This window comes from Antechinus flavipes, chromosome 3, assembly GCF_016432865.1.
Source record: "Antechinus flavipes isolate AdamAnt ecotype Samford, QLD, Australia chromosome 3, AdamAnt_v2, whole genome shotgun sequence".
Classification (NCBI taxonomy): Eukaryota; Metazoa; Chordata; class Mammalia; order Dasyuromorphia; family Dasyuridae; genus Antechinus; species Antechinus flavipes.
The window spans coordinates 514,438,622-514,463,115 of record NC_067400.1 but is presented as its reverse complement, the minus strand read 5'-3'; the positions used below and the strand labels follow the sequence as shown (position 1 = coordinate 514,463,115).

General features: G+C 34.7%; 1 protein-coding gene across 5 annotated transcripts in view; it reads left to right on the top strand.

Moving 5' to 3' along the window:
• The window catches only part of SIK3 (SIK family kinase 3), a 284,690-nt gene that overhangs the window by 211,826 nt on the left and 48,370 nt on the right, over positions 1-24,494 (top strand). For all 5 annotated transcript variants that reach the window (XM_051987033.1, XM_051987031.1, XM_051987032.1 and 2 more), the window contains exons 5-6: positions 17,451-17,575; positions 18,073-18,196. In XM_051987033.1, coding sequence (XP_051842993.1) covers positions 17,451-17,575; positions 18,073-18,196 — 249 coding nt within the window. The remainder of the gene's footprint in view (positions 1-17,450; positions 17,576-18,072; positions 18,197-24,494) is intronic.

Below are 24,494 nucleotides of genomic sequence, written 5' to 3'. Positions count from 1 at the left end.
TGCTCTCCAGAATGGCTGGATGTGTTCACAATTCCACCAACAATGTATCAGTGTCCCTGTTTTCCCACATCCCCTCCAACATTCTGCATTATCTTTCCCTGTCACTCTAGCCAATCTGACAGGTGTGTAGTGGTATCTCAGAGTTGTCTTAATTTGCATTTCTCTTTTTTAATAATGATTTGGAGCATATTTTCATATAAATATTTTATACTTTAAATATACTAAATACTTTAAATATATATTTTATATATTTATTTCTTATAAATTAGAGTCAATTCTCTATATATTTTGGAAATGAGGCCTTTATCAGAACCTTTGATTGTAAAAATGTTTTCCCATTTTATTGTTTCCCTTCTAATCTTGTCTGCATTAGTTTTGTTTGTACAATTTTCGTGTCTTATTGAGATTATTTCCAATTCAGTCTATATTTTTTATTCATATTTAGAATAGTGAATAATTTGGGTCATGATTCTTCTGGTAACTCTTGGTCAGTAGATTTATCCAGAAGTTCAAAAGCTACTTTCCAAGATCAGTTCTTTAAAGAAAAAACAAATAACATTAATTCCACCATTCCTCCACAGTCAACTACAGTGTATTTAAAGTCTGAAAAAGGCTTTAAATTACACGATTGTTAGGGTGCAATAGTTCACATATATATACTATTTCACAATTTAGAAATTGTTCTTCATAGACTCCTGAAATAGGTAGGACAAACATCATTCCTAAATTGCAGATAAGGGAGAATGGGAATTAGATAAAGAATATATAAACAGAATCCATGTGAATTTTTATTCATTTGGCATAATCTCTCTCTCTCTCTCTTCTCTCTTCTCTCTTCTCTCTTCTCTTTCTCTCTTCTCTCTCTCTCTCTCTCTCTCTTCTCTCTCTCTCTCTCTCTTCTCTCTCTCTCTTCTTCCCCCCCCCCCCCCCCCCCCCCCCTTTCTCGCATCTCTCTCAGACTTTCAAGACTGGGAAGTTAGGTTTCCCTTTCATTAAAATCAAATGACCTTATGGTTTTTTCTATTTTATTTATGTTTTTACACCAAAGCCAATTATAATTATAATATTCCTAATTATAATTTTTATTTTAGTTCTTCTTTTCTTTTTCCAAAAAGATTTTCTTTGATTTTCAGAATTTTTATTTTGGTGTTCGGCTGAAGATTTTTAGGTTTTTGCCTTTACATTTTAAAATTTCATTTCTAATTCATTGAACTAGACTTTCTATTGTTGTTTAAAGTATTTAAGGTAGATAATTTTTCTCCTGATCATTGCTTTGACTGCATCTTCAAAATTTGGTATGTTTATTTCATTGTTGTCATTTTTAAAAGTGAGATTATCTATTGCTTCTATTATTTGTCCTTTGATTCACAAATTTCATTGATTAAGTTACTTAGTCTCCAATTATCTTTTCCTCCCAGTGGAGTTCATTTTATTTGTATTATGATTTTTAAAATTAACAAAATGTACATTGGTTTAAACCATCTTTCTCCAAACTGTCACATAGCAACAAGGAAAATCCTAGAAACGTACCTTGTATAGAGGTACTTGATATACAATGTTTTGTCAGAACTACAGAGTATGTTATTGGAGTATATCAGAGGTATTTAAGTTCAACATGTCTTTCACATATGCTTTTAAAGTAATTTTTTGTGTGTATGTGAACATACATGCATTATATGTATGTATGTATATATTATGTGCATAAATAGTTCTGTTCTTTAATAGAAGTAAATTTTGTCCCCTTAATAGATTTTTATTTGACACAATTTCTAAATTAGTTGGTGCTTCTCCTGTAATCTCCTACCCACAGTTGAGGACAACTACGGGATTTTCTTTAACATTTTCTTGTGAAAGTAACAAAGAAGTTAATTCTTTATTATAGGATAATAATGGTTACAGATCTTCTTCTCCAAAGGTTTCCTTAATGCTTTTCATAAGCTGTTTATCTCTTTCTCTTGCCTCATGCATTTTAATACATAAGGAACATTCTTTCTAGAATCTAGATTAATCTTTCTCTCTTCATCAAATACCTACAACAGAGATGTAAAAACATAAATATATCATATGAATCAAGCAGTTCCAAATTCACAAAGCATTTTCTTAAGGGCCAGCCATTGAACGAGTGGACCTATGTGAAAGCGATGAGATTGGAGTGTAAGGAGAATACTTTGCAGAGCCAATTCCCAGCCAGTTATGTTTAGTGAAATAAATTATCCATTTACTTTGAATTACATTTTCTGATCCAAAATAAGATCTTACTTTTTGTGAATACCATTATGAACTTCATGATTTCTGACAATCAATACCCACTTGTTCCATGAGAAATCAGAAATTTCCATATGTTTAATTTCTTTCTGTTTTAAAATTGGATCTCTTTGGGTTACAGAATTAATGGTATTGCTGGGTTGGACATTTAGTGAGTTTAAAAGGTATAATTCCCAATAGCTGGAAGTAAAAGTTGAGCAAAGTGTGCTACCTAGACATCTACTTCCTTGTTTCTATAGTCTACTTATATGCCCTAGTTTTTTGAGATAATATATTTCCCTTCTTTCTTTTTCCTTTCTTTCTTAATCCCTCTCCCCTTCCATGTCTTCTTTTATGCCATCAAAACAAATAAAAACCAACCTCAAATTCTCTGTTTTTCTTAACTTCCCCTGTGATCCCTGATGATGTTAGGGTTCTGGGGAGAAGCTCATTTCTATTAGAAAAACAATTTACCCCTTTATAATTCCTTTCACTTCACCCTGTATAGTTCCTTTCAGTTTCTTTAATAATTTTACTTAATTTTTCTTGAGTTCTTCTAGTTGTTATTCTTTTTATTTTCGTTTCAAGGATTCCATTTAGTTTTCGTGTTTTCATCAGTAATGCTTGAAACACTTTCCCCTTTTTTCCCCTCTTCTAGGACTGTAGTCCATTTTAAAGGGCAAGTTATTCTTGGTTATAAACCAAAGTTGTAAGCTTTTTTGCCTTTTGGATATCATATTCCAAGCTTTCTGATTCTTAAATAGTTGTAGTTGCCAAGTCTGGGATAATTCCAACTTTAGTACTTTGATTCTTTCTGATTGCTTGCAGTATTTTTTTATTTTTTTGGACATAAAAGCGTACATTTTGTCTAATGACATTCTTGGAGGTTTTTGTTTTGTTGTTTCTTTCTGGAGGTAACCACTGGAGTGTGTGTGTGTGTGTGTGTGTGTGTGTGTGTGCATTTTGCTCTCTGATTTTGATTGTTCTGTGCATCTTTCATTCATGATTTCTCGAGATATGGGATCCAGGTTTTGTTATCATGGCTTTCAGGTGATCCATTGATACTAATTATTTTTTTCTTCTTGGCCTGTTTTCTATGTTAATTGTTTTTGGTAGGATATAGATAACATCTCACTTTTTTTTCAGCCTTTAATTTTTATTATGCCTTGTTATCTTATGGAAGCCTTAATTTTGGTTTTGTCTATTCAAAATTTCATGGAGTTTCTTATTTGGATTTGATTTTGTACTTGTCCAATATCGGTCCTCTTTTCAAGTTTTCCTCTGGTGCTCTCATTTCTTTTCTAATTCATTCCCCTGGAACTCTCATTCCAAGCTTGTTTTACTTATAACATCACTTTTCTGAGCTCTTATTTTATCTTGTCCAAGAATTCCAGTTGATCTTGTAGTCAAACTGTGTTTTCATTAAAGACTTTGCTTGTGATGCTGGGGAGTTATTCTCTCCTCGATTTGTGTCTTGGGCATCCCACATAAAAGCTCTTTGTCATTGGTCTCTTTTTGTTTACTTATTCATCTCATCTTACTCTCTGAATTAGGACTTTGTGTTTGGGTCATGGCCTTCTCCCTTCTGGAGGGGATATTGGGCCTTGCATCAGTTTTCTGCAGGACTTGGAGTGCTGTGTTCTTCCTGGATCTCCGAAGATCCCAGGTCAGAAAGCTTCATGCTTGCAAGTGCACTTTAATCATTCGGTTCTAGGATGATCTTACTTCTGCCCTCTTGTCCTGCTCTTTGCAGGTTCCCTGCCTTATGGGTATTGGGCATTGCTCCTATCTGGAACGCTGATAGACAGCTGCTATCTCCGGCCTCTAGAGCTAACTTGAAGCTTCTACAGGTTCAAAGTGACAGAACTGCAGGCTTCCTGCTAGCCTGAGCTCTGCCCTGGTGATTCATCTCCCTCTAGCCCTTGGTTGTGGGCTGATTATAAGAACCTGCTCAGGGGACAGAGGGCTAGAACTACAGCTTTGCACTGGTCTGCATTCCTCTCTTGGCCTGGAGCTGAATCCCTGACTTCACTTTTAGGTTAGAGCACCATGGCTAGGCCTTTCTTTCTTTCTTTTTTTTTTTTTAAATAACTTTTTATTGATAGAACCCCTGCCAGGGTAATTTTTTACAGCATTATCCCTTGCATTCACTTCTGTTCCGATTTTTCCCCTCCCTGCCTCTCTCCACCCCCCTCCCCAAGATGGCAAGCAGTCTTATACATGTTAAATATGTTGCAGTATATCCTAGATACAATATATGTGTGCAGAACCCAACCGTTCTCTTGTTGCACAGGGAGAATTGAATTCAGAAGGTATAAATAATCCGGGAAGAAAAACAAAAATGCAAGCAGTTTATATTCATCTCCCAGTGTTCTTTCTCTGGGTGTAGCTGCTTCTGTCCATCCTTGATCAATTGAAACTGAATTAGCTCTCTTTATCGAAGAGATCCACTTCCTTCAGAATACATCCTCAAATAGTATCGTTGTTGAGGTATATAATGATCTCCTGGTTCTGCTCATTTCACTTAGCATCAGTTCATGTAAGTCTCGCATGGCTAGGCCTTTCTTACTGCTTCCTGCCATGCGTACTGTCAGCAGAGCTTCACTCAGACCGCTTGTTTTAAGGCTCTGTGGAGGCCCTTGACTTAGCTCACTCCCAGTACTTAACTCGGCGCCCGTCTTCTTGTGCTGATGGGCTGGTGGTCTTCCTCTTATTTGGCCATCTTTGCTGATCCCATTTCATTTGAGTCTGATTAGGATCGTTTCCTAATGAGCCCAAAATGGAATCAGTAGAATCCTTCTGAAGTGATAGACCAAATAATAAAATTTCCTGTTGGAGAAACAGGATGTCCTCCCTTACCAGAATCACTCTCCTTCTCTTCCCCCCAGTCACCCTGCCTTAAATTTTTTTTTACTAGTTTGGTTTCAATCGTAATGCATTGGAGAGCACCAGACTCTTAATTTTAACAAAGACGTCCAACTCCTGAAATTAGTAGCAATTCTTTGCTATTTAGATCTTCCCTAGTAGAAATGTGATTCAAATTAGAGCTGATTTCTCTGATTTAAGAGCAAAGAACACAAGCTACCATTTCATCCTGTAATCTAGTCCTAACCAACCAAAATGTTGACAGTTAGAAAAGAAATCTAACAAATCGTGTTAAGAGCTTCTTGTGAGGAAGAAAATAAATAAACCCTAGGCTCCACAAAGAAAATACATAACACTACCCTCTTGTCTGAGGAAGAGTATACATTTTAATGAATTCCTCATCTCTTTCTTCCTTTCATTTTCTAGATGGATTGTCCCATGTTTTTATATCATAAGTCTTTATTCTTACTATGAAATAATTAAGATTATAAATAGGAAATGTAGACATCTTATACATACAAATATAAATATAGATTCCTCCATGTCAGAAATTGTTTTTACTTTTATCTTTGTTTCCCTAGCACCTGCCTTATCACTTAATAAGTGCTTGTTGTTTAAGTGATAAATGGATTTTTTTGTTCCTGAGAAGTCTCTGAAACTAGTCTAGTGTTCATTTTTTACTACTCATTCAAGATGAGTTCTTTAGATTGGAGGTGTACAGTTGCTAATATAAATTCTTTGTCGGACTCCAAGTTGTTAACTATTTTTTTTCATTGGTGTTCACTGCTTTATTTTCAAAGTGATACAATGGAAAGAGTGCCAGGCCAGGAGTTGGGAAGACCTGATTTCAAGACACTTCCTAGAGATGTAATTCTGATAAGTCATGTTGCCTCAATTTCCTTATCTGTAAAGTGGGAATGATCACAATACCTAACTCCAGGATTTTTATGAGGATCAAATGAGATAATATTTACAAAATACTTAGTACAGTGCCTGGCACATAGCAAGGGCTATGTGGCTATTATTATTATTATTATTATTATTATTATTATTATTATTATTATTATTAAACTACAAGTGAATTCACTTAAAATTAATATATAATTTCTTACCTAAATTAGAATTGTTTTATTTCCTACATTTTTGTCTTATATTGCAATTACTATTGTAGGTATGTGTGTATGTTATATGTATCTTTGTGATTATTCAAGAAAAGCTACTAAGGTGTATTTATGCTTTGATAGAACAATTCCAGTATTGTGCATGTATTCTAGGGTGGTATTATAAAACAAAAAGCTCCATAATGGAATAATATATCATAAGAAGTGCTCATTGAGAAATTCAGAGAAATGTTTGTATAAACAGATGCAAAAAAGAAAGTAGAACCAAGAAAACAATATATAAAATGACTATACTATGGGGGCAGCTATAGGTGGTGCAGTGGATAGAGCACCAGCCCTGAAGTCAGGAGGACCTGAGTTCAAATCTGATCTCAGACACTTAACACTTCCTCTAGGCAAGTCACTTAATCCCAATTGCCTCAGCCCTCCCCACCCCCCCCCCCAAAAAAAAGACTATCATACTATAAACAGAAACAGCACTAAATTACTGCCAGATTTAGATTAATTGTGGAGATATATCTTGATCTCAGAGAAAAAAGGGGAAACTTTAACTCTGGTAGAGACAGAGTATAGAAATTTATGAATATGCTGTCATACACAGTTGCTTTATGAATTAAGTTTTACTCAAATGTTACTTTATCATAAGGGAGGATTCAGAAGGGAAGAATATCACAAAATTACTTTTGATTAAAAAGAGGCATAATTGCAAGTTATTAGGAAATTTTTGAAGCAGACCAAAACAAACCTAACAAATTGCAATAAATTTCCAAAAAAAAATTTTATGTGGAGGTTGTGATAGGAAAAATTATGTAACAGAACATATTGGATAAGAAAATTTTATGTAATTGAAATTCTTCCTTGATTAAAAAAAAACAACTAGTAATGGATAGATTTTTCTGCTGATACATTTGACAAGAAAAATCTTGTATATTTTTCAATTGTTTATTAGGAAAATCTTTTAAGTGCTTGTGTTAAATTAGTGTAGTCTATCACAGTCTCTTTTTTTTTTTTTTATCACAGTCTCTTGCAAAAAATATATAAAAAGCCAAATACTTGGTACCACTGTGTGGACTTTGCAAAATAGTGTGTACTATACAAACAGATTCAAAAAATCCTGACTACCAGTGTGGTAACATATATCTTGATGTTTGGGAAGACAACCTTGTGGATCATTAACAGTGTTAACCAGCTCAAGTTTAAACTCAGATCACTGAAGTATTCCTTGGGCAACTTCTTTTCCATATGACTTTAAATCATTAACACCTACTTTTTGGGTTCAGCCTTTGTAGCTAGATCAAATTTCTCCAAGTTTCCAATGAATAACATGAAAAACTTCTAACAAGTGATTTACTTCAATATAGGCTAACTATATCTACAGGTTTTCACGACTTACAAGTTTAATAACTCCTAGAAAAGAAATTGGAGATAATTTATTGTGACTTTTTTTTAACATTAATATTATATTGAAGTGTGTGTGTGTGTGTGTGTGTGTGTGTGTGTGTGTGCGCGCGCGCACACGCGCAGGTGCCATTTCCTGATGACTTTCCTCCTTCTCCTTCCTTGGAGAACTCTTCTTTATCATAGATTAATACATGCAAAGATAATTGTCAGCATTCATCCTTGCAAAACTTTGTGTTTCAAATTTTTCTTCCTCCTTTTCCCTCACCCTTTCCCCCTAGACAGCAAGTAAATTAATCATTTTTAACAATATATACCTCATTCCATATTTGTAGTCTTATATTTTTCCCAAAAGGAAGTTAGACATGCTTCCCTAGCAAGACCTCCAGAGTCATGCTCAGTCGTTGAATTGACCATGATTCTTATACGGTTTAAAATTGTTTTTCTTTATAGATATCATTATTAAATAAATTGTTCTACTACTTTTGTTCACTTAATTCTGCACTGCTTCATAAAATGCCCCTAGATTTCTTTGAAACCACTTTTTTTTATCTCATGATGCAGTAATACAGGGTATCATAAAAATCTTAGAGCAATTTTAAGCTATTAAAGTTTAAACTATTTTACATCACATTTATATATCATGATTTGTTTAGCTATTGTCCAGATGATGATTAACTCCTTTGTTTTTGCTTTTTTTTTGCGACAACAAAAAGAACCGTTACATATATTTTTTAACATATTGGTCTTTTTCCCCTTTTAAAAAATTTCTTTAGGGTATAGTTATATCACTGTGCCATAAGATATATATAGTTAAGAGATGTTTTTTACGTAGTTCCAAATCCAAATGTAGTTTCCAGAATGACTGTACCTATTCATATCTTCATAAAGTGTTCTAATATACCTGTCAACCATAGCTCCTTCAATCATTGCCATTTTCCTTTGTCATCAACTTTAGCGATCTGATGGGAATGAAGTAGAATTTCAAAATTGTTTTAATATGAGTTTCTCTAATAATTGGTGATTTGGAACATGTATATAGCTTTTGATAAGTTGGATATTTTCATCAATTATTTTCCTTTTAGTTTTGTCAACAGGCAATCACAGTTTTAACCGTATCAGTTTTTGTTGATGTAAAACTTTAAAATTTTATGTAATTAAAACTATTTGCCTTTTTTTCTTAAATTTTATGTCATTATACTTTGTGTCTTAGCCATGCCCTGAGTTAAATCTTGATCACTTAATAAATAGTAGCATTTCTATCCCATTAAGACAGTATTTGAAATATATTTTTAAAGCAATAAGATGATTAAGTATGTTATCACTATTCCTCTTTGGCAGTGAATTTTGGTGCCTGAGTTTTATTCAAAGCAACATCATGGCACAGCAACGAATACTATTGAAATAAACTATTGTTTATGATAGTATGTGTTTTTTCCTTAAAAAAAAAATTAAGCTTCACTAACAAAACCCAACAGTTAGAGTTACAAAAAGAAATTCCATTTAAAGTAACTACTGATTGTATAAAATATTTAGGAATCTATCTGCCAAGGGAAAATCAGAAACTTTATGAGCAAAACTACGAAACACTTTCCACACAAATTAAGTCTGATCTAACCAACTGGAAAAATATTAAATGCTCTTGGATTGGGCGAGCAAATATAATAAAGATGACAATACTACCTAAATTAATCTATTTATTTAGCGCTATACCAATCAGACTCCCAAAAACCTACTTTGATGAATTAGAAAAAATAACAACAAAGTTCATATGGAAAAACAAAAGGTCAAGAATTTCAAGGGAATTAATGAAAAAAAAATCAAATGAAGGTGGCCTAGCTGTACCAGATCTAAAATTATATTATAAAGCAGCAGTTACTAAAACCATCTGGTATTGGCTAAGAAAGACTAGTTGATCAATGGAATAGATTAGGTTCAAAGGACAAAACAGCCAATAACTTTAATAATATAGTGTTTGACAAACCCAAAGACACCAGTTTCTGGGATAAGAATGCATTATTTGACAAAAATTGCTGGGAAAATTGGAAATCAGTATGGCAGAAACTAGGCATTGACCCACACTTAACACCGTACACCAAGATTAGGTCAAAATGGGTTCATGACCTAGGCATAAAGAATGAGATTATAAATAAATTGGAAGAGCATAGGATAGTTTACCTTTCAGACCTGTGGAAGAGGGAGGAATTTATGACCAAAGAAGAACTAGAGATCACTATTGACCACAACATAGAAAATTTTGATTATATCAAATTGAAAAGTTTTTGCACAAACAAAAGAAATGCAGACATGATTAGAAGGGAAACATTAAACTGGGAAAACATTTTTACAATCAAAGGTTCTGATAAAGGTCTCATTTCCAAAATATATAGAGAATTGACTCTAATCTATAAGAAATCAAACCATTCTCCAGTTGATAAATGGTCAAAGGATACGAATAGACAATTCTCAGATGAAGAAATTGAAACTATTTATAGACATATGAAAATATGCTCCAAATCATTATTAATCAGAGAAATGCAAAGTAAGACAACTCTAAGATACCACTACACACCTCAGATTGGCTAGAATGACAGGGAAAGATAACGCGGAATGTTGGAGGGGATGTGGGAAAACAGGGGCACTGATACATTGTTGGTGGAATTGTGAACACATCCAGCCATTCTGGAGAGCAATTTGGAACTATGCTCAAAAAGTTATCAAACTGTGCATATCCTTTGATCCAGCAGTGTTTCTACTGGGCTTATACCCCAAAGAGATACTAGAGAAGGGAAAGGGACCTGTATGTGCCAAAATGTTTGTGGCAGCCCTGTTTGTAGTGGCTAGAAACTGGAAAATGAATGGATGCCCATCAGTTGGAGAATGGTTGAGTAAATTGTGATATATGAATGTTATGGAATATTATTGTTCTGTAAGAAATAACCAGCAGGATGAATACAGAGAGGACTGGAGAGACTTACATGAACTGATGCTGAGTGAAATGAGCAGAACCAGGAGATCATTATATACCTCAACAACGATACTGTTTGAGGACGTATTCTGATGGAAGTGAATCTCTTCGATAAAGAGAGCTTTAATTGATCAAAGATGGACAGAAGCAGCTACACCCAGAGAAAGAACACTGGAAATGAATATAAACTGCTTGCATTTTTGTTTTTCTTCCCGGGTTATTTATACCTTCTGAATTCAATTCTCCCTGTGCAACAAGAAAACTGTTCGGTTCTGCACACATATATTATATCCAGGATATACTGTAACCCATTCAACATGTAAAGGACTGCTTGCCATCTGGGGGAAGGGGTGGTGGGAGGGAGGGGAAAAATCGGAACAGAAGTGAATGCAAGGGAGAATGCTGTAAAAAATTACCCTGGCATGCGTTCTATCAATAAAAAGTTATTTAAAAAAATAAAATAAAATAAAAATTAAGCTTTCTCAGACTTACACAAACTGATACAAAGTGAAATGAGCAGAACCAGGAAAACATTGCACACAGGAACAGCAATATTGTGTAGTGATAAACTGTGAATGACTTAGCTTTTCTTAGCAATACAGTGATCCAAGAAAAGCTCAAAGGACTTATAATAAAAATTGTTTTCCATTTCCAGAATAGGATCTGATAGTCTGAATGCAGATCAAAGCAATACTTTTTAACTTTGTTTTTCTTGTTTGGATTTTTTAAAAGTCTTTGTTTTCTTTCATGACTAATATGGGAAAATGCTTTACATAGTTGCACATGAATAACCTATAGCAAATTGTTTGCCTTCTCCATGAGAAGGTAGGGTAGGGAAGAAGAAAGAATTTGAAACAAAATTTTTAAGAGCAAATGTTAAATTTTTTTACATGTCATTGAAGAAAAATAAAATATTAAATAAATATAATTTTAAAATAATCTTTCTCTTGTACGTTTCTACTCCCCCACTGAGCAAATACAATTTTAAAAAGACAGAAAAGAAAACTTAAAGTCGTCAGTACATACTGAATTATCCAACAAGCCAAATTCCCACATTGACATGGTCTGAAAAGTGTGTGTGCGCGTGTGTGCGTGCGTGTGTGTGTGTGTGTGTGTGTGTGTGTGTGTGTGTGTGTGTGTTTAAATTGTAAGGTTAGCAAGTCTGCAGGAATTAAATATTGCATTTTATTTTCATTCTTTTGGACTTAAACTTTGTGATTGATTAGATTTCTAGAGTCTTTAAAAATGTTTTTCTCAGTAATGTTATTATCATTATATAAATTGTTCTGCTTTTGCCCATTTTGCTCTATCAGTTCATAGTGGACTTTTAAATTTCCCCTGAAAATTTCCATTCTATCATTTCTTATGGCACAAGAATATTCCTTTACATTCAATGTATCACAATTTGTTAAGCTCATTTCCAATAGGGCATCTCTTCAGTTTCCAGTTTAGGGCTGTGAAAAAGTAGTTATAAATATATTTGTACATATAGATACTTTTTCTCTTTCTTTGATTTCAACTTAACACCATATTTGAGTCAAAAGGCATATACATTTTAGTAATTTGGGTGGCATTGTCCAAGTTTCTTTCTAGAATTGTTGCATCAAGTCGTAGCTCCATTAGTAATGCACTGGTGTATCTGTTTCTTCATAACTTCTTTAAAAATTGCTATTTCCCTCTTCTGTCTTTGGTGGTTTGATACTCTGAAGTAAAACTTCAAAGTTACTTCAATCTACAATTCTTTAGATGTTTGTGATTTAGAGCATTTTTTATCATGGTTTTTGGTAGCTTGGATTTCTTACTTTGAAATCTCCTTGTCAAAACCTCTTTATCCATTTGAGAACGGCCTTTAGTTTTAAAATTTTTTTGTCATTTTCTTATATATGTTGGAAACTCACTGCGAAGATTTCCCCCTGTAACTTGTTTCCCTTATAATTTTACTTCATTCAATTTGTGCAAAAACATTTAAGTTTTATTTAAACAAAATTGCCTATGTTTAATTCTTTTTTTCCCCCCTGAGGCCATTGGGGTTAAATGACTTGCCCAGGGTCCCACAGCTAGGAAGTGTTAAGTGTATGAGGCCAGATTTGAACTCAGATCCTCCTGACTTCAGGTCTGGTGCTCTACCCAGTTTGCCATCTAGCTACCCCAAACTTGCCTATTTTAATTTGTATGTTCTTCTTCTTCTCCATTTGAAGAATGCATCCATAAATCCAAATGGTAATTTCTTCCTTCTTCTTTAATTTCTTTATATTTAGGTTATGTTTTCTGTTTAAAGTTTATTTTGTTGTTTGATGTAAGGTGCTGTTCTAAACCTAATTTCTGCCCAACTACTGTCCGGTTTTGGTCTGGTAATAAGTCTTTTTGCTAGTAACTGAGGTCTTTGGATTTATCTAATGCCATACTATTGGTTTTTTTACTTTGCTAAGTTGTATATCTAATTTGTTCCACTGATTAGCCTTTTTCTTTTTTAATCAGTAACAAATCATTGTAATGATTACTGCTTTGAGAATAGGTACTGATAGATACCAACTCCCCCTTCACTACTCCCAGTATTCCTACTCTTCTCCCCCCCCCCCCCATTACTCTTGAAATTCTTGACTTTCTCTTTTTGTATGGATTTAATTATTTTTCTAGCTATATAAAATAATTTGATAGATTGGACTAACAGGACTGAATAAATAATCAATTTAGGTAATATTGTCATTTCTCTTATACTGACTTATACTAAGCAATTAATTTCCCCTCCAATCATTTGTCTTATTTCTGTAAAAATTATTTTATAGTTAAACTTAAATATCTCCTGGGCAAATACTGGAATAAGCACTCCAAATATTATATAACTTTGATAATTGTTTTGAATGGAATTTCTCTTTCTAGCTCATATACTGATGGTTTATATGGTTATATAATTATAAGGCTATGCTTATTCCTTCAATTTTTTCTTTGTCTTATTACTATAACTTGTATTTCTAATACTATGCTAAGCAGCATTGATGATAATGGGCATCTTTGCTTTATCTCCAATTTTATAGGGAAGGTCTCTTAATTTTTCTCTGTTATATATAATGTTTACTCTTGGATTTAGATAGATGTAATTTACTATATTAAGAAAAAGTCTATTTTCCCTATGATTTCTAGAGTTGTTAAAAGAAGTAGGTATAGTATTCTGACAAAAACTTTTTAGATTGTGTTGAAATCTTTAAATTTATATTATTAACCTGGTTTATAATACTTAAAATTTTCCTTATGTTGAATAATTTTTCATTCCTGACATAAGTTCTGCCTGGTCATAATGCTAAAATAATAGGACAATCCGTGGGAGAGACAAGCCTCCATCACTACCACCAGCGTGACTATTTCTCTTTAGACTCTGCTAACCCAGGAGCCTTGCAGTAGCATTATCTTCCAGACCACTAGACTTGCTTCCAGCTCAGCTTCCTCTTCCCTCCAAATCATCATTGAAGTGAGAAATCATTGCAGAGAAGAGGTTCACTTTCCTCATCATCAGCACTGATAACTGCTATTGAGGTACTGCCAAATATTGTGCAGATGAGCATAACAGCTCAGGATGAATGGCAGCCCCCAAACCTTTCTCCTTCAGCATGTGCCAAGCAGGTTAGAGCACCAGCACTGCTGCTTTAATGATCATCTCCTCTTAAAACCTGATGGGATGTAGAATCTTGGGAATGGTGCTGCTTCCCAACTGTCATCTTAGGAAGCAGCCCCTTTGGGGATACATACTTGTGTGGATGCTGCAGCCCCAGCTATTCCAGAACCAGATGAGGAAATTCTTCTCACCAAAGTCCTCGGTACTGTCAATTGATGCAAGCTCAAAACTGATAGGATCTTTTTCAATAGAAATGATACTATCATAATCTATTTTGTGCTTTAGGGAACATGGGACCTTTCCATCTGACTTAAACTGGATCTTTCCTTACATGTTTTCTTCTGAATTAGAATGTGAGCTCCTGGGGAGTGGCTCAGTCTGATTTCTCTATCTGTATCCACAGTACTTAGCACTATGATTGTCACATAGTTATAAATGCTTGTTTAATAAATACCTTATTCAGTCAATCATTGAAAAAAATTAATGTCTTGTAGGCTACTTACTAATATTAAATCTTTGCATCATTGTTCATTAGAAATATTAGTTTGTAATTTTCTTTGCTTTGTCACTTCCTGGCTTAGGTTTCAAGATTACATTTGTACTGTAGAATTAGTTTGTCAGGGTTCTGCCTTCCATTAGTATTATAAATAGTTTTTATGTAATAGCAAGATTATATGATGATCAACTCTGATAGACTTAGCTCTTCTCAGCAATGTGGTGACCTAAGACAATTCCGTAGACAGACATAGGATAGAAAATTCCATCTGTATCCAAAGAGAGAATCGAATGTGGATTGAAACATACTATTTTTACTTTTTTGTTGTTGTTTGCTTTTTCTTTCCTGTGGGTTTTTTCCCTTTTAGCCTGATTTTCCTTGCACAGTATGACAAACATGAAAATACGTTTAAATGGATTATATGTATTTTTTTAATTTTTATTTAATAATTACTTTATATTGACACAATCCATGCCAGGGTAATTTTTTTTACAACATTATCCCTTGCACTCGTTTCTGTTCCGATTTTTCCCTTCCCTCCCTCCCTCCCTTCCCCTAGATGGCAAGCAGTCCTATATATGTTGGATATGTTGCAATATATCCTAGATACAATATATATTTGCAGAACCGAACAGTTCTCTTGTTGCATAGGGAGAATTGGATTCAGAAGGTATAAATAATCCGGGAAGAAAAACAAAAATGCAGATAGTTCACATTCGTTTCCCAGTGTTCTTTCTTTGGGTCTAGCTGCTTCTGTCCGTCATTTAGCAATTGAAACTCAGTTAGGTCTCTTTGTCAAAGAAATCCACTTCCATCAAAATATGTCCTCATACACAATATCGTTGTCGAAGTGTATAATGATCTCCTGGTTCTGCTCATCTCACTTAGCATCAGTTCATGTAAGTCTCGCCAGTCCTCTCTGTATTCATCCTGCTGGTCATTTCTTACAGAACAATAATATTCCATAACATTCATATACCACAATTTACCCAGCCATTCTCCAATTGATGGGCATCCATTCATTTTCCAGTTTCTAGCCACTACAAACAGGGCTGCTACAAACATTTTGGCACATACAGGTCCCTTTCCCTTTTTTAGTATCTCTTTGGGGTATAAGCCCAATAGAAACACTGCTGGATCAAAGGGTATGCACAATTTGATAACTTTTTGGGCATAATTCCAGATTGCTCTCCAGAATGGTTGGATTCGTTCACAACTCCACCAACAATGCATCAGTGTCCCCGTTTTCCCGCATCCCCTCCAACAATCATCATTATTTTTTCCTGTCATCTTAGCCAATCTGACAGGTGTGTAGTGGTATCTCAGAGTTGTCTTAATTTGCATTTCTCTGCTCAATAATGATTTGGAACACTCTTTCATATGAGTGGTAATAGTTTCAATTTCTTCGTCTGAGAATTGTCTGTTCATATCCTTTGACCATTTATCAATTGGAGAATGGCTTGATTTCTTATAAATTTGAGTCAGTTCTCTATATATTTTGGAAATGAGGCCTTTATCAGAACCTTTAACTGTGAAGCTGTTTTCCCAGTTTGTTGCTTCCCTTCTAATCTTGTTTGCATTAGTTTTGTTTGTACAAAGGCTTTTTAATTTGATGTAATCAAAATTTTCTATTTTGTGATCAGTAATGGTCTCTAGTTCATCTTTGGTCACAAATTTCTTTCTCCTCCACAAGTCTGAGAGATAAACTATCCTATGTTCCTCTAATTTATTTATAGTCTCGTTCTTTATGCCTAGGTCATGGACCCATTTTGATCTTATCTTGGTATATGGTGTTAAGTGTGGGTCCATGCTGGATTATATGTATTTAACCTGCATTGAATTACTTGTTATTTTGTGGAAGGGGAGGTTTAAGGAAAGGAGGAAGAAAAAATTTGGAACACAAAAATTTTGCGAGAATGAATGTTGAAAATTCTTTTTACATGTATTTGGGGAAAAATTACTATTGAAAAACAAAAATAGTTTGTGTAATATTGGAATTAATTATTCTTTGAATGCTTAATAGAATTTGCTTATACAGCGATCCATTTTCACACAACCTTTGGGGTCATGGCATGTGGAATGTATATTGGATTTGGAATCAGAGGCTCCAGGTTAAAACTGTATCTCTTCTTCTTACTCTTGTCATGCTGTTTTTCACATGACATTTCTTTTTCTGAGAGTGTGCTGTTACACACTGTGTCTCCTATACTTTGGAAGTACTCCCTCCTTAGCTCCTCTTCGTAAAGGAGGCCTTTCTTCATTCTTCAATCCCATTATTGATTCCCCTCCTAAAATTACCCTTTTATTTATAGCCCCTTTTTTGTGACTAATGGTAAGTTGTCTCTAACTCCGTCATCTAACATAGCATCTGACACACAGTAGGGATGTAATAAATACTTATTTCTACCAACCAGTTAATGAATGAATCTTTGATTCAATGATCTTTGGCAAGTCACAACTTCTCAAGACCTCAGTTTCCTCTGCTATAAAAATGAGGGGTTTAAACCAGATGTCATCTATAGTTCTAGCTTTGATTCTACAACCTATGGTCTTCATTTCTCCATTTATCTTTCAGCCTTTGGTTTAAGTGACTATCTATCGTAATGAGATTGCTTTAAGTTTTTACAGAGCTTATCTTTATTAGATGACTTTCAAATTTATCAGGGTAAAGTCTTCTCTTAAAAAGAAACTAGAGTTTGTTTCTAGAACTTAAGTTAACAGTAGTTGCTTCTCTCTATTATTTTCCAGATTTTGGGTTCAGTAACATCTTTACCCCAGGGCAGTTACTGAAGACCTGGTGTGGGAGTCCCCCATATGCTGCCCCTGAGCTCTTTGAAGGAAAGGAATACGATGGGCCCAAAGTGGATATTTGGGTAAGTTGAAATTTTGCATACTTGTCTTTAATGATGAGAGTACCTTAAAGTACCCTATAAATTTTGTGTTTATAAAGCAGCACAATCTTGATCAAATCTTTACCCCATGGGGCTTACCTCCTAATAGACATTATATGTGATAGGCTACCATATGGAAATTCCCTTGCAATTACATAAATACCAAAGTTCTAATTAGTTTGAGTGGTTGATTTGTCTAGAACAAAGTATTCTTCCTTTTATTGCCACACTATACTTGAGGAAGATAACTGGTATTAAATTGAAATGAAAATACACCAATAAAGGAGAGTTACATGTTCTAAAAATTCTGTCTTGACACAGACTTATGTTCAACAGGTTTATTTCTCCAAGAAAAATAAATTAGTTCCATTTTTTAATGTACATGACTTGATTGCTATCTTCATGCTCACATTGTATTGATCTATTTTGTTTTTTTTCTGGTGGGCTAATTATATGTGTGCTCTCTATCTGGGATTCAGAGCCTTGGAGTGGTCCTCTATGTGCTTGTGTGTGGTGCCCTGCCATTTGATGGGAGCACCCTGCAGAATCTTCGGGCCCGGGTGCTGAGTGGAAAGTTCCGAATTCCATTTTTCATGTCCACAGGTAAGGGAGTTGATAGCATGTACCACAGATGTCACTTACTAGCACCAAGAATTAGCAGTGCAACATAGTAGACAGGAAACTTTCCTCAGACCCCACTTTCCTGTCTTATTTGCTGCCAGCAATATGATTCTTCTCATATTCATAATGACTCAGTTCAATAACTGCTATTCATTGAAACTTGAGTTGAAACTGAGGGTGACAACTAATTTTACATCATTGTTTTCCACCTGTGGAAATCTGGGATTTCTCATCTTCCCACTCTCTACTCAAAGGAACGAATAAATAAGCAGATAAATAAACGAATGGGCAGTAAAGTGAACAACTTTTGGAAGGTGTTGAAATCTGAAAACAGTGCCTGGAATTTAAAGCACTTTGCCATTTATCTTTACATAAAAAGGAGAAGGTTTCAGAGGAGTTGCAATTAGTTTTTTTGAATAATCTGTGTTCATTTTAAGGGACAACATAGAAAATACACATCTAAACCTATTGACTCAGACACAGTGATTCAGACAGGTATGTAGCCTCCTTGGGAATTAGTAGGGGAAAAAATTGCACCATGTTTCACTTTAATGAAATGCCATTTCCCTGGAGGTGATAACTGAAAAAAGGTGGATCTTTACTAAGTGAGGGAAGAGTAGTCTCCTATTTTGATTCTTCTGTGTGAAAGGTGAAGCAGGTCTGACTGTCCTATGTCCTAGTCTCTTAGGATGATTAGGGGTCAGCATCTTTCAAGGATATGTATAGGAACAGAGCATAAAAGAACAACCTTTTCTCTGCTTCTCTGGTCTCTATAACATTCTGAATGAATTCTGCTGCCATCTCTTTCTTGAGTTACTATATACCTGAAAAGAAAAGATTTAACAGTGGGGCAAAATGGTGAATTGCTTTTGTAGCCGTCATTCCCCATGTAGGCATCTAGAATCTTTCTTATTCTTGGCTTATTTCCAAAGCTTAATTGGAGTGTGTTGTGAAGAACAGAAAATCACATAATGGCCAGTGTATATTGTATATACATTGTACATTGTACTTTAAGGTTTGCAAAGCAGTTTAAATAGATCAACACATTTGCTCCTCACAAGCCCCCATTTTGTAGAAGAAGAAACTGAAGCTGAGAGAGGCTAGATAAGTGACTTGTCCAGGGTCTCACTTAGACCTAAGTGAGGGGTGTGATGGTGTGAGAAATCCATCCGGCATTCTGAGCCAGGGCTGCCAAATTGTTTCTGTGTCAGAGGCTCTTTTGGCCTTCTGCTGAAGACTGGAGACCTTGCTCAGAGAAACCTTTTTAAATACAAGATACATAGGACTACAGAGAAACCAATTATGCTAAAATAACGATGTAATTGTTTTCCATTCCTTGTTCAGGGATCCCCCTGAAATTGATAACAATCCTTGCTGAGGATCTTCACTCATAATAAGTCAAAGGTGCCTTCAGCTCCTCCCTCCCAAATCTTGGGTATCCAGTAAAGCATTTTGGTCTGATTGATCACTAGGGTTCACCCATAAAGATTTATCTTAATGAAATGACTAAGTAATTGTGTAATTGACTTCCCTAGGTATGAATCAAGCTTAACACTGCATTCCTTCCACTTAGAGTGAGTAAAATGTTTGCATTGATCATGAGTATTGTTTTTGTCAAAGATGTCTTGTTCAGGTGAAAGAATTTGAACAAGCTAACGCCTTCTAGAATATTACAGAAAAGGCCGTCTCATCTCGCTTTTCTGACTTCCAACCATTCATTCATCTGACCGCAATCATTATGCTTGCTAGTGGATTTTTTTGACAGCTCCTAACCATGTTCATCATAACAAGTTTCTTAATGAGTAAAATGTGGACTAAAAATTATGGGTTCTTTCATATTTCTGTTATACCATGAAGATTTTCTGCATGATTGAGTTTTTTGTGATAGTTGAGATTGGTAACTGTCATAGTTGCTCTTTTATGAAAGAAGAGTTATTTCACAGGTAGTTAGTAGAAACAAAAGCTTCAGTAGCTACATAGTGATTACTGAAAAGGATACAGACTTTGAAAGTTTGCAAAGTGATTTTTTTTACCTGCTATCTGTTTGATGCTGTCTGAAGTCATTAATTGAATTCCAAGTCATGTATGCGAAAGACATCAGAAGAATAATTTAATGAAAGATGAAAAGGTTAGGTTTTTCATTCATTGTCTCCCTTAGATCTATATTGAAGCATTATAGATACTCCATGTATGTATGTATGTAGCAATCCTAAAGGCACAAAAGTAATTTACTACAGTCTCCTGTTTCTGAGTAGGATTATACCCACCATTGTCCAGACAGTTCACTTGATACAGAAGATATTTAGAAGATTTTTTCAAAATCCTGAGACTTTTTAAAAAATTCTGTGGTAGTGCTGACCATAGTGTGACTATGTGATAATAAATATATACAAGTACTTTAAAACTAGCAAAATATCTTAGATTATTTCATCTGAGCCATATACGAGCCACATGAATTAGATATTACATATATTTTTAGCTCCATTTTACAAATGGGGCAGCTGAGGCTACTATAGGTTAAGTGGCATGTCCATGTCCATGAAATCAAAAGTGAGATTAGGTCTTGCTGATTTGAAATCCAGAGCTTTTTACATTTTGTTCTTTACTAGTTAAGTTTCTTTCTTTCTTTCTTTCTTTTTTTTTTTTTTTTTTTGGCCAGGGGGCCGGGGAATCAGTGTCACAAATCTGAGATATGGGGCCAGTGTCACAAATCTGAAATAGATATATCTTTTTCTCTACTCCTGGAATCTTTTCGTCAAGACATCTGGTTTTGATATTAATTAGCTCTGAATACTTGCCTAAGCCTCAGTTTCTTTATTGGTAAAACATAAATTAATAATTATGTTACCTTCTTCATGGGATTACTGTGAGGGAAGTGTTTTAGGAAGAAGAGAATTATTGTTATAGCATCCACAACTTAACATCAGAAAATTAAGCCAACAGGCTTAATGGAAAGAAGGCTTAATTTGAAGTTAGAAGATTTGGGTTCAAATCCTAGTTCTACCACTTCCTGTGACCTTGGAAAAATTTTTTGATCTATAAAATGAGAAAATTGGACTAGAGGTTCTCTAAAGCCTTTCTAACTCTTAAGCTGAGAACGACTAGAGGTTCTCTAAAGCCTTTCTAACTCTTAAGCTGAGAATGACTAGAGGTTCTCTAAAGCCTTTCTAACTCTTAAGCTGAGAACTGGGGTGGTGGAGGACGAAATAGGACCAAAAAACTCTTACCTTCAAGGAGCCGACACCATAGTCAAAGGAAAAAATTGCATGTCCAGAAATGAATGGACTCGAAAGTAAGATAGCATATTAAGTCCTTAAGAGTTAGAGTAGGTATTGTGGAGAAGTAGAAAGAAAGTGGTTATTTAAGCCAAGATGTCCCAGCGTCAATTTATTGCTTCCAAAATGTGCTTGATGCATAACTCTGGGCAGGTGTCTTAAGTACTTAAAGTTGTATAGAAGGAAATTCCTCAATTGTAAATTACTATAGCACTGAATCTGTAATATTCCATATTGTGGGAAGTAAGGAAGATAGAGAGAGGGAGAGAGACAAGGGGAAGAGGAGGGGGGAGGAGGAGAGAGAGAGAGGGGTAAATTGATGGGAATTCAGAAAAGGAAAAAGTGTGATGTCAGTCAAGGAAGGGCCATCATGATGAATGTAGGTACTTAATAACTATGTGATCTTTGATAAGTTTACTGTCTGTACAGTTTCCTCTAAAATGAGGAGGTTGAATTTGAGGTCCCAACTCAAGAACCTTGAAACTTACAAATGTGATGAATTCTCAAAGAGTTGGTAATTTTTTGCTTTTGGGGCCAAGGGAAAAAATAGTTATATGAGCAGCCATTATCATTATTCCTATTTTTAAAAAAATCAACTTTGAAAAGATAGATGAAGATTCCCTATCAAAAACAATTGACCAAAAAATCAGCTGATTTAAGAATGTTTGGACTATCAGAAAACCACTAAAAAAAAATTGGACACTATCTTATGAAATCATAAGTGAAATCTACCCAAATCTCTTAGAATCAAAGAGAGAAGTAAAAACTCAGAGAATCTACCAGTTTAAGGAAACTCTAAAATGAAAAGTTAAGGAATGTCATTCTCTAGAGCTTCTTTGTCAAAGAAAAAATACTTCGAGTGGCCAGAAGGAATTTTGAGTACCAAGGAACCATAAACAGGATTACATTAGATTTGACAGTTTCAATTATAAACGAGATTTTAGAATGCAACATTCTCAAGGGCTTATTTCACTGATTAGAATTAGAGCCTATGGAAGCTCATCTCAGACATCTCATTTCTTGAATAGCTATTCAAATTTGGAACTGGATTATAAGCTCCTTGAGAGCAGGCAGTGTCTTTCTTTTTTCATATTTGTATTCCTAATGTGTAGCACAGTACCCAGCACATGGCAAGTATTTAATAAATGTTTGGCTGATTGGCAGACTTGCAAATTACATACAGATTGTATATATGGACTTATAATCAAATATGACTTTGCAGATCTAAATATAATTCTATAGAAGAAAAAATGGAACTTTTATGGAATACAAGGCTTTTCATCTTCCCTGGTTTAAAAAAAAAACAAAAAACAGCTGAGTAAGAACTTTAGAATACAAACATGAATCAAGAGAAACATAGAAAGTTAAATTTATTTGAGCATTAGAGGGACTATATATGCTGAAGACTAACTTTTTAAAAATAGCTTTTTATATACAAAACATATGCATGGGTAATTTTTCTTTTCTTTTTTTTATTAAATTTTAATTTTATTTTATTTAATAATAACTTTGTACTGACAGAATCCATGCCAGGGTAATTGTTTACAACATTATCCCTTGCACTCGCTTATGTTTTGTTTTTCCCCTCCCTCCATCTACCCCTCCCCCCCCCCCAAGATGGCAAGCAGTCCTATATATGTTAAATATGTTGCAGTATATCCTAGATACAATACATATTTGCAGAACCGAACAGTTCTCCTGTTGCACAGGGAGAGTTGGATTCAGAAGGTAAAAATAACTCGGGAAGAAAATCAAAAATGCAAATAGTTCACATTCGTTTCCCAGTGTTCCTTCTTTGGGTGTAGCTGTTTCTGTCCATCATTTATCCATAGAAACTCAGTTAGGTCTCTTTGTCATAGAAATCCACTTCCATCAGAATACATCCTCATACAATATCGTTGTCGAAGTGTATAATGATCTCCTGGTTCTGCTCATCTCACTTAGCATCAGTCCATGTAGTTCTCTCCAAGCCTCTCTGTATTCATCCTGCTGGTCATTCCTTACAGAACAATAATATTCCATAATATTCATATACCACAATTTACCCAGCCATTCTCCAATTGATGGGCATCCATTCATTTTCCAGTTTCTAGCCACTACAAACAGGGCTGCCACAAACATTTTGGCACATACAGGTCCCTTTCCCTTTTTTAGTATCTCTTTGGGGTATAAGCCCAATAGAAACACTGCTGGATCAAAGGATATGCACAGTTTGATAACTTTTTGGGCATAATTCCAGATTGCTCTCCAGAATGGTTGGATTCGTTCACAACTCCACCAACAATGCATCAGTGTCCCCATTTTTCCGCATCCCCTCCAACATTCATCATTATTTTTTCCTGTCATCTTAGCCAATCTGACAGGTGTGTAGTGATATCTCAGAGTTGTCTTAATTTGCATTTCTCTGATCAATAGTGATTTGGAACACTCTTTCATATGAGTGGTAATAGTTTCAATTTCATCATCTGAAAATTGTCTGTTCATATCCTTTGACCATTTATCAGTTGGAGAATGGCTTGATTTCTTATAAATTTGAGTCAGTTCTCTATATATTTTAGAAATGAGGCCTTTATCAGAACCTTTAATTATAAAGATGTTTTCCCAGTTTGTTGCTTCGCATGGGTAATTTTTCAACATTGACCCTTGCAAAAACTTCTGTTTCAGCTTGTCCCCTCCTTCCCTCCACCTCTTCTCCTAGATGGCAAATAGTCCCATACATGTTAAATGTGTTAAAAGTATATGTTAAAATACAATATGTATACATATTTATACAGTTATCTTGTTGCACAAGAAAGATTGGATTTAGAAAGAAGGTAAAAATAACCTAAGAAGAAAAAACAAAAATGCAAACAAACAACAACAGAAAAAGTGTAAATGTTATGTTGTGGTCCATACTCATTTCCCAGTGTTCTTTCTCTGGGTGTAGCTGGTTCTCTTCATTACAGATCAATTGGAACTGATTTGGATCCTTTCGCTGTTGAAGAGAGCCACTTCCATCAGAATTG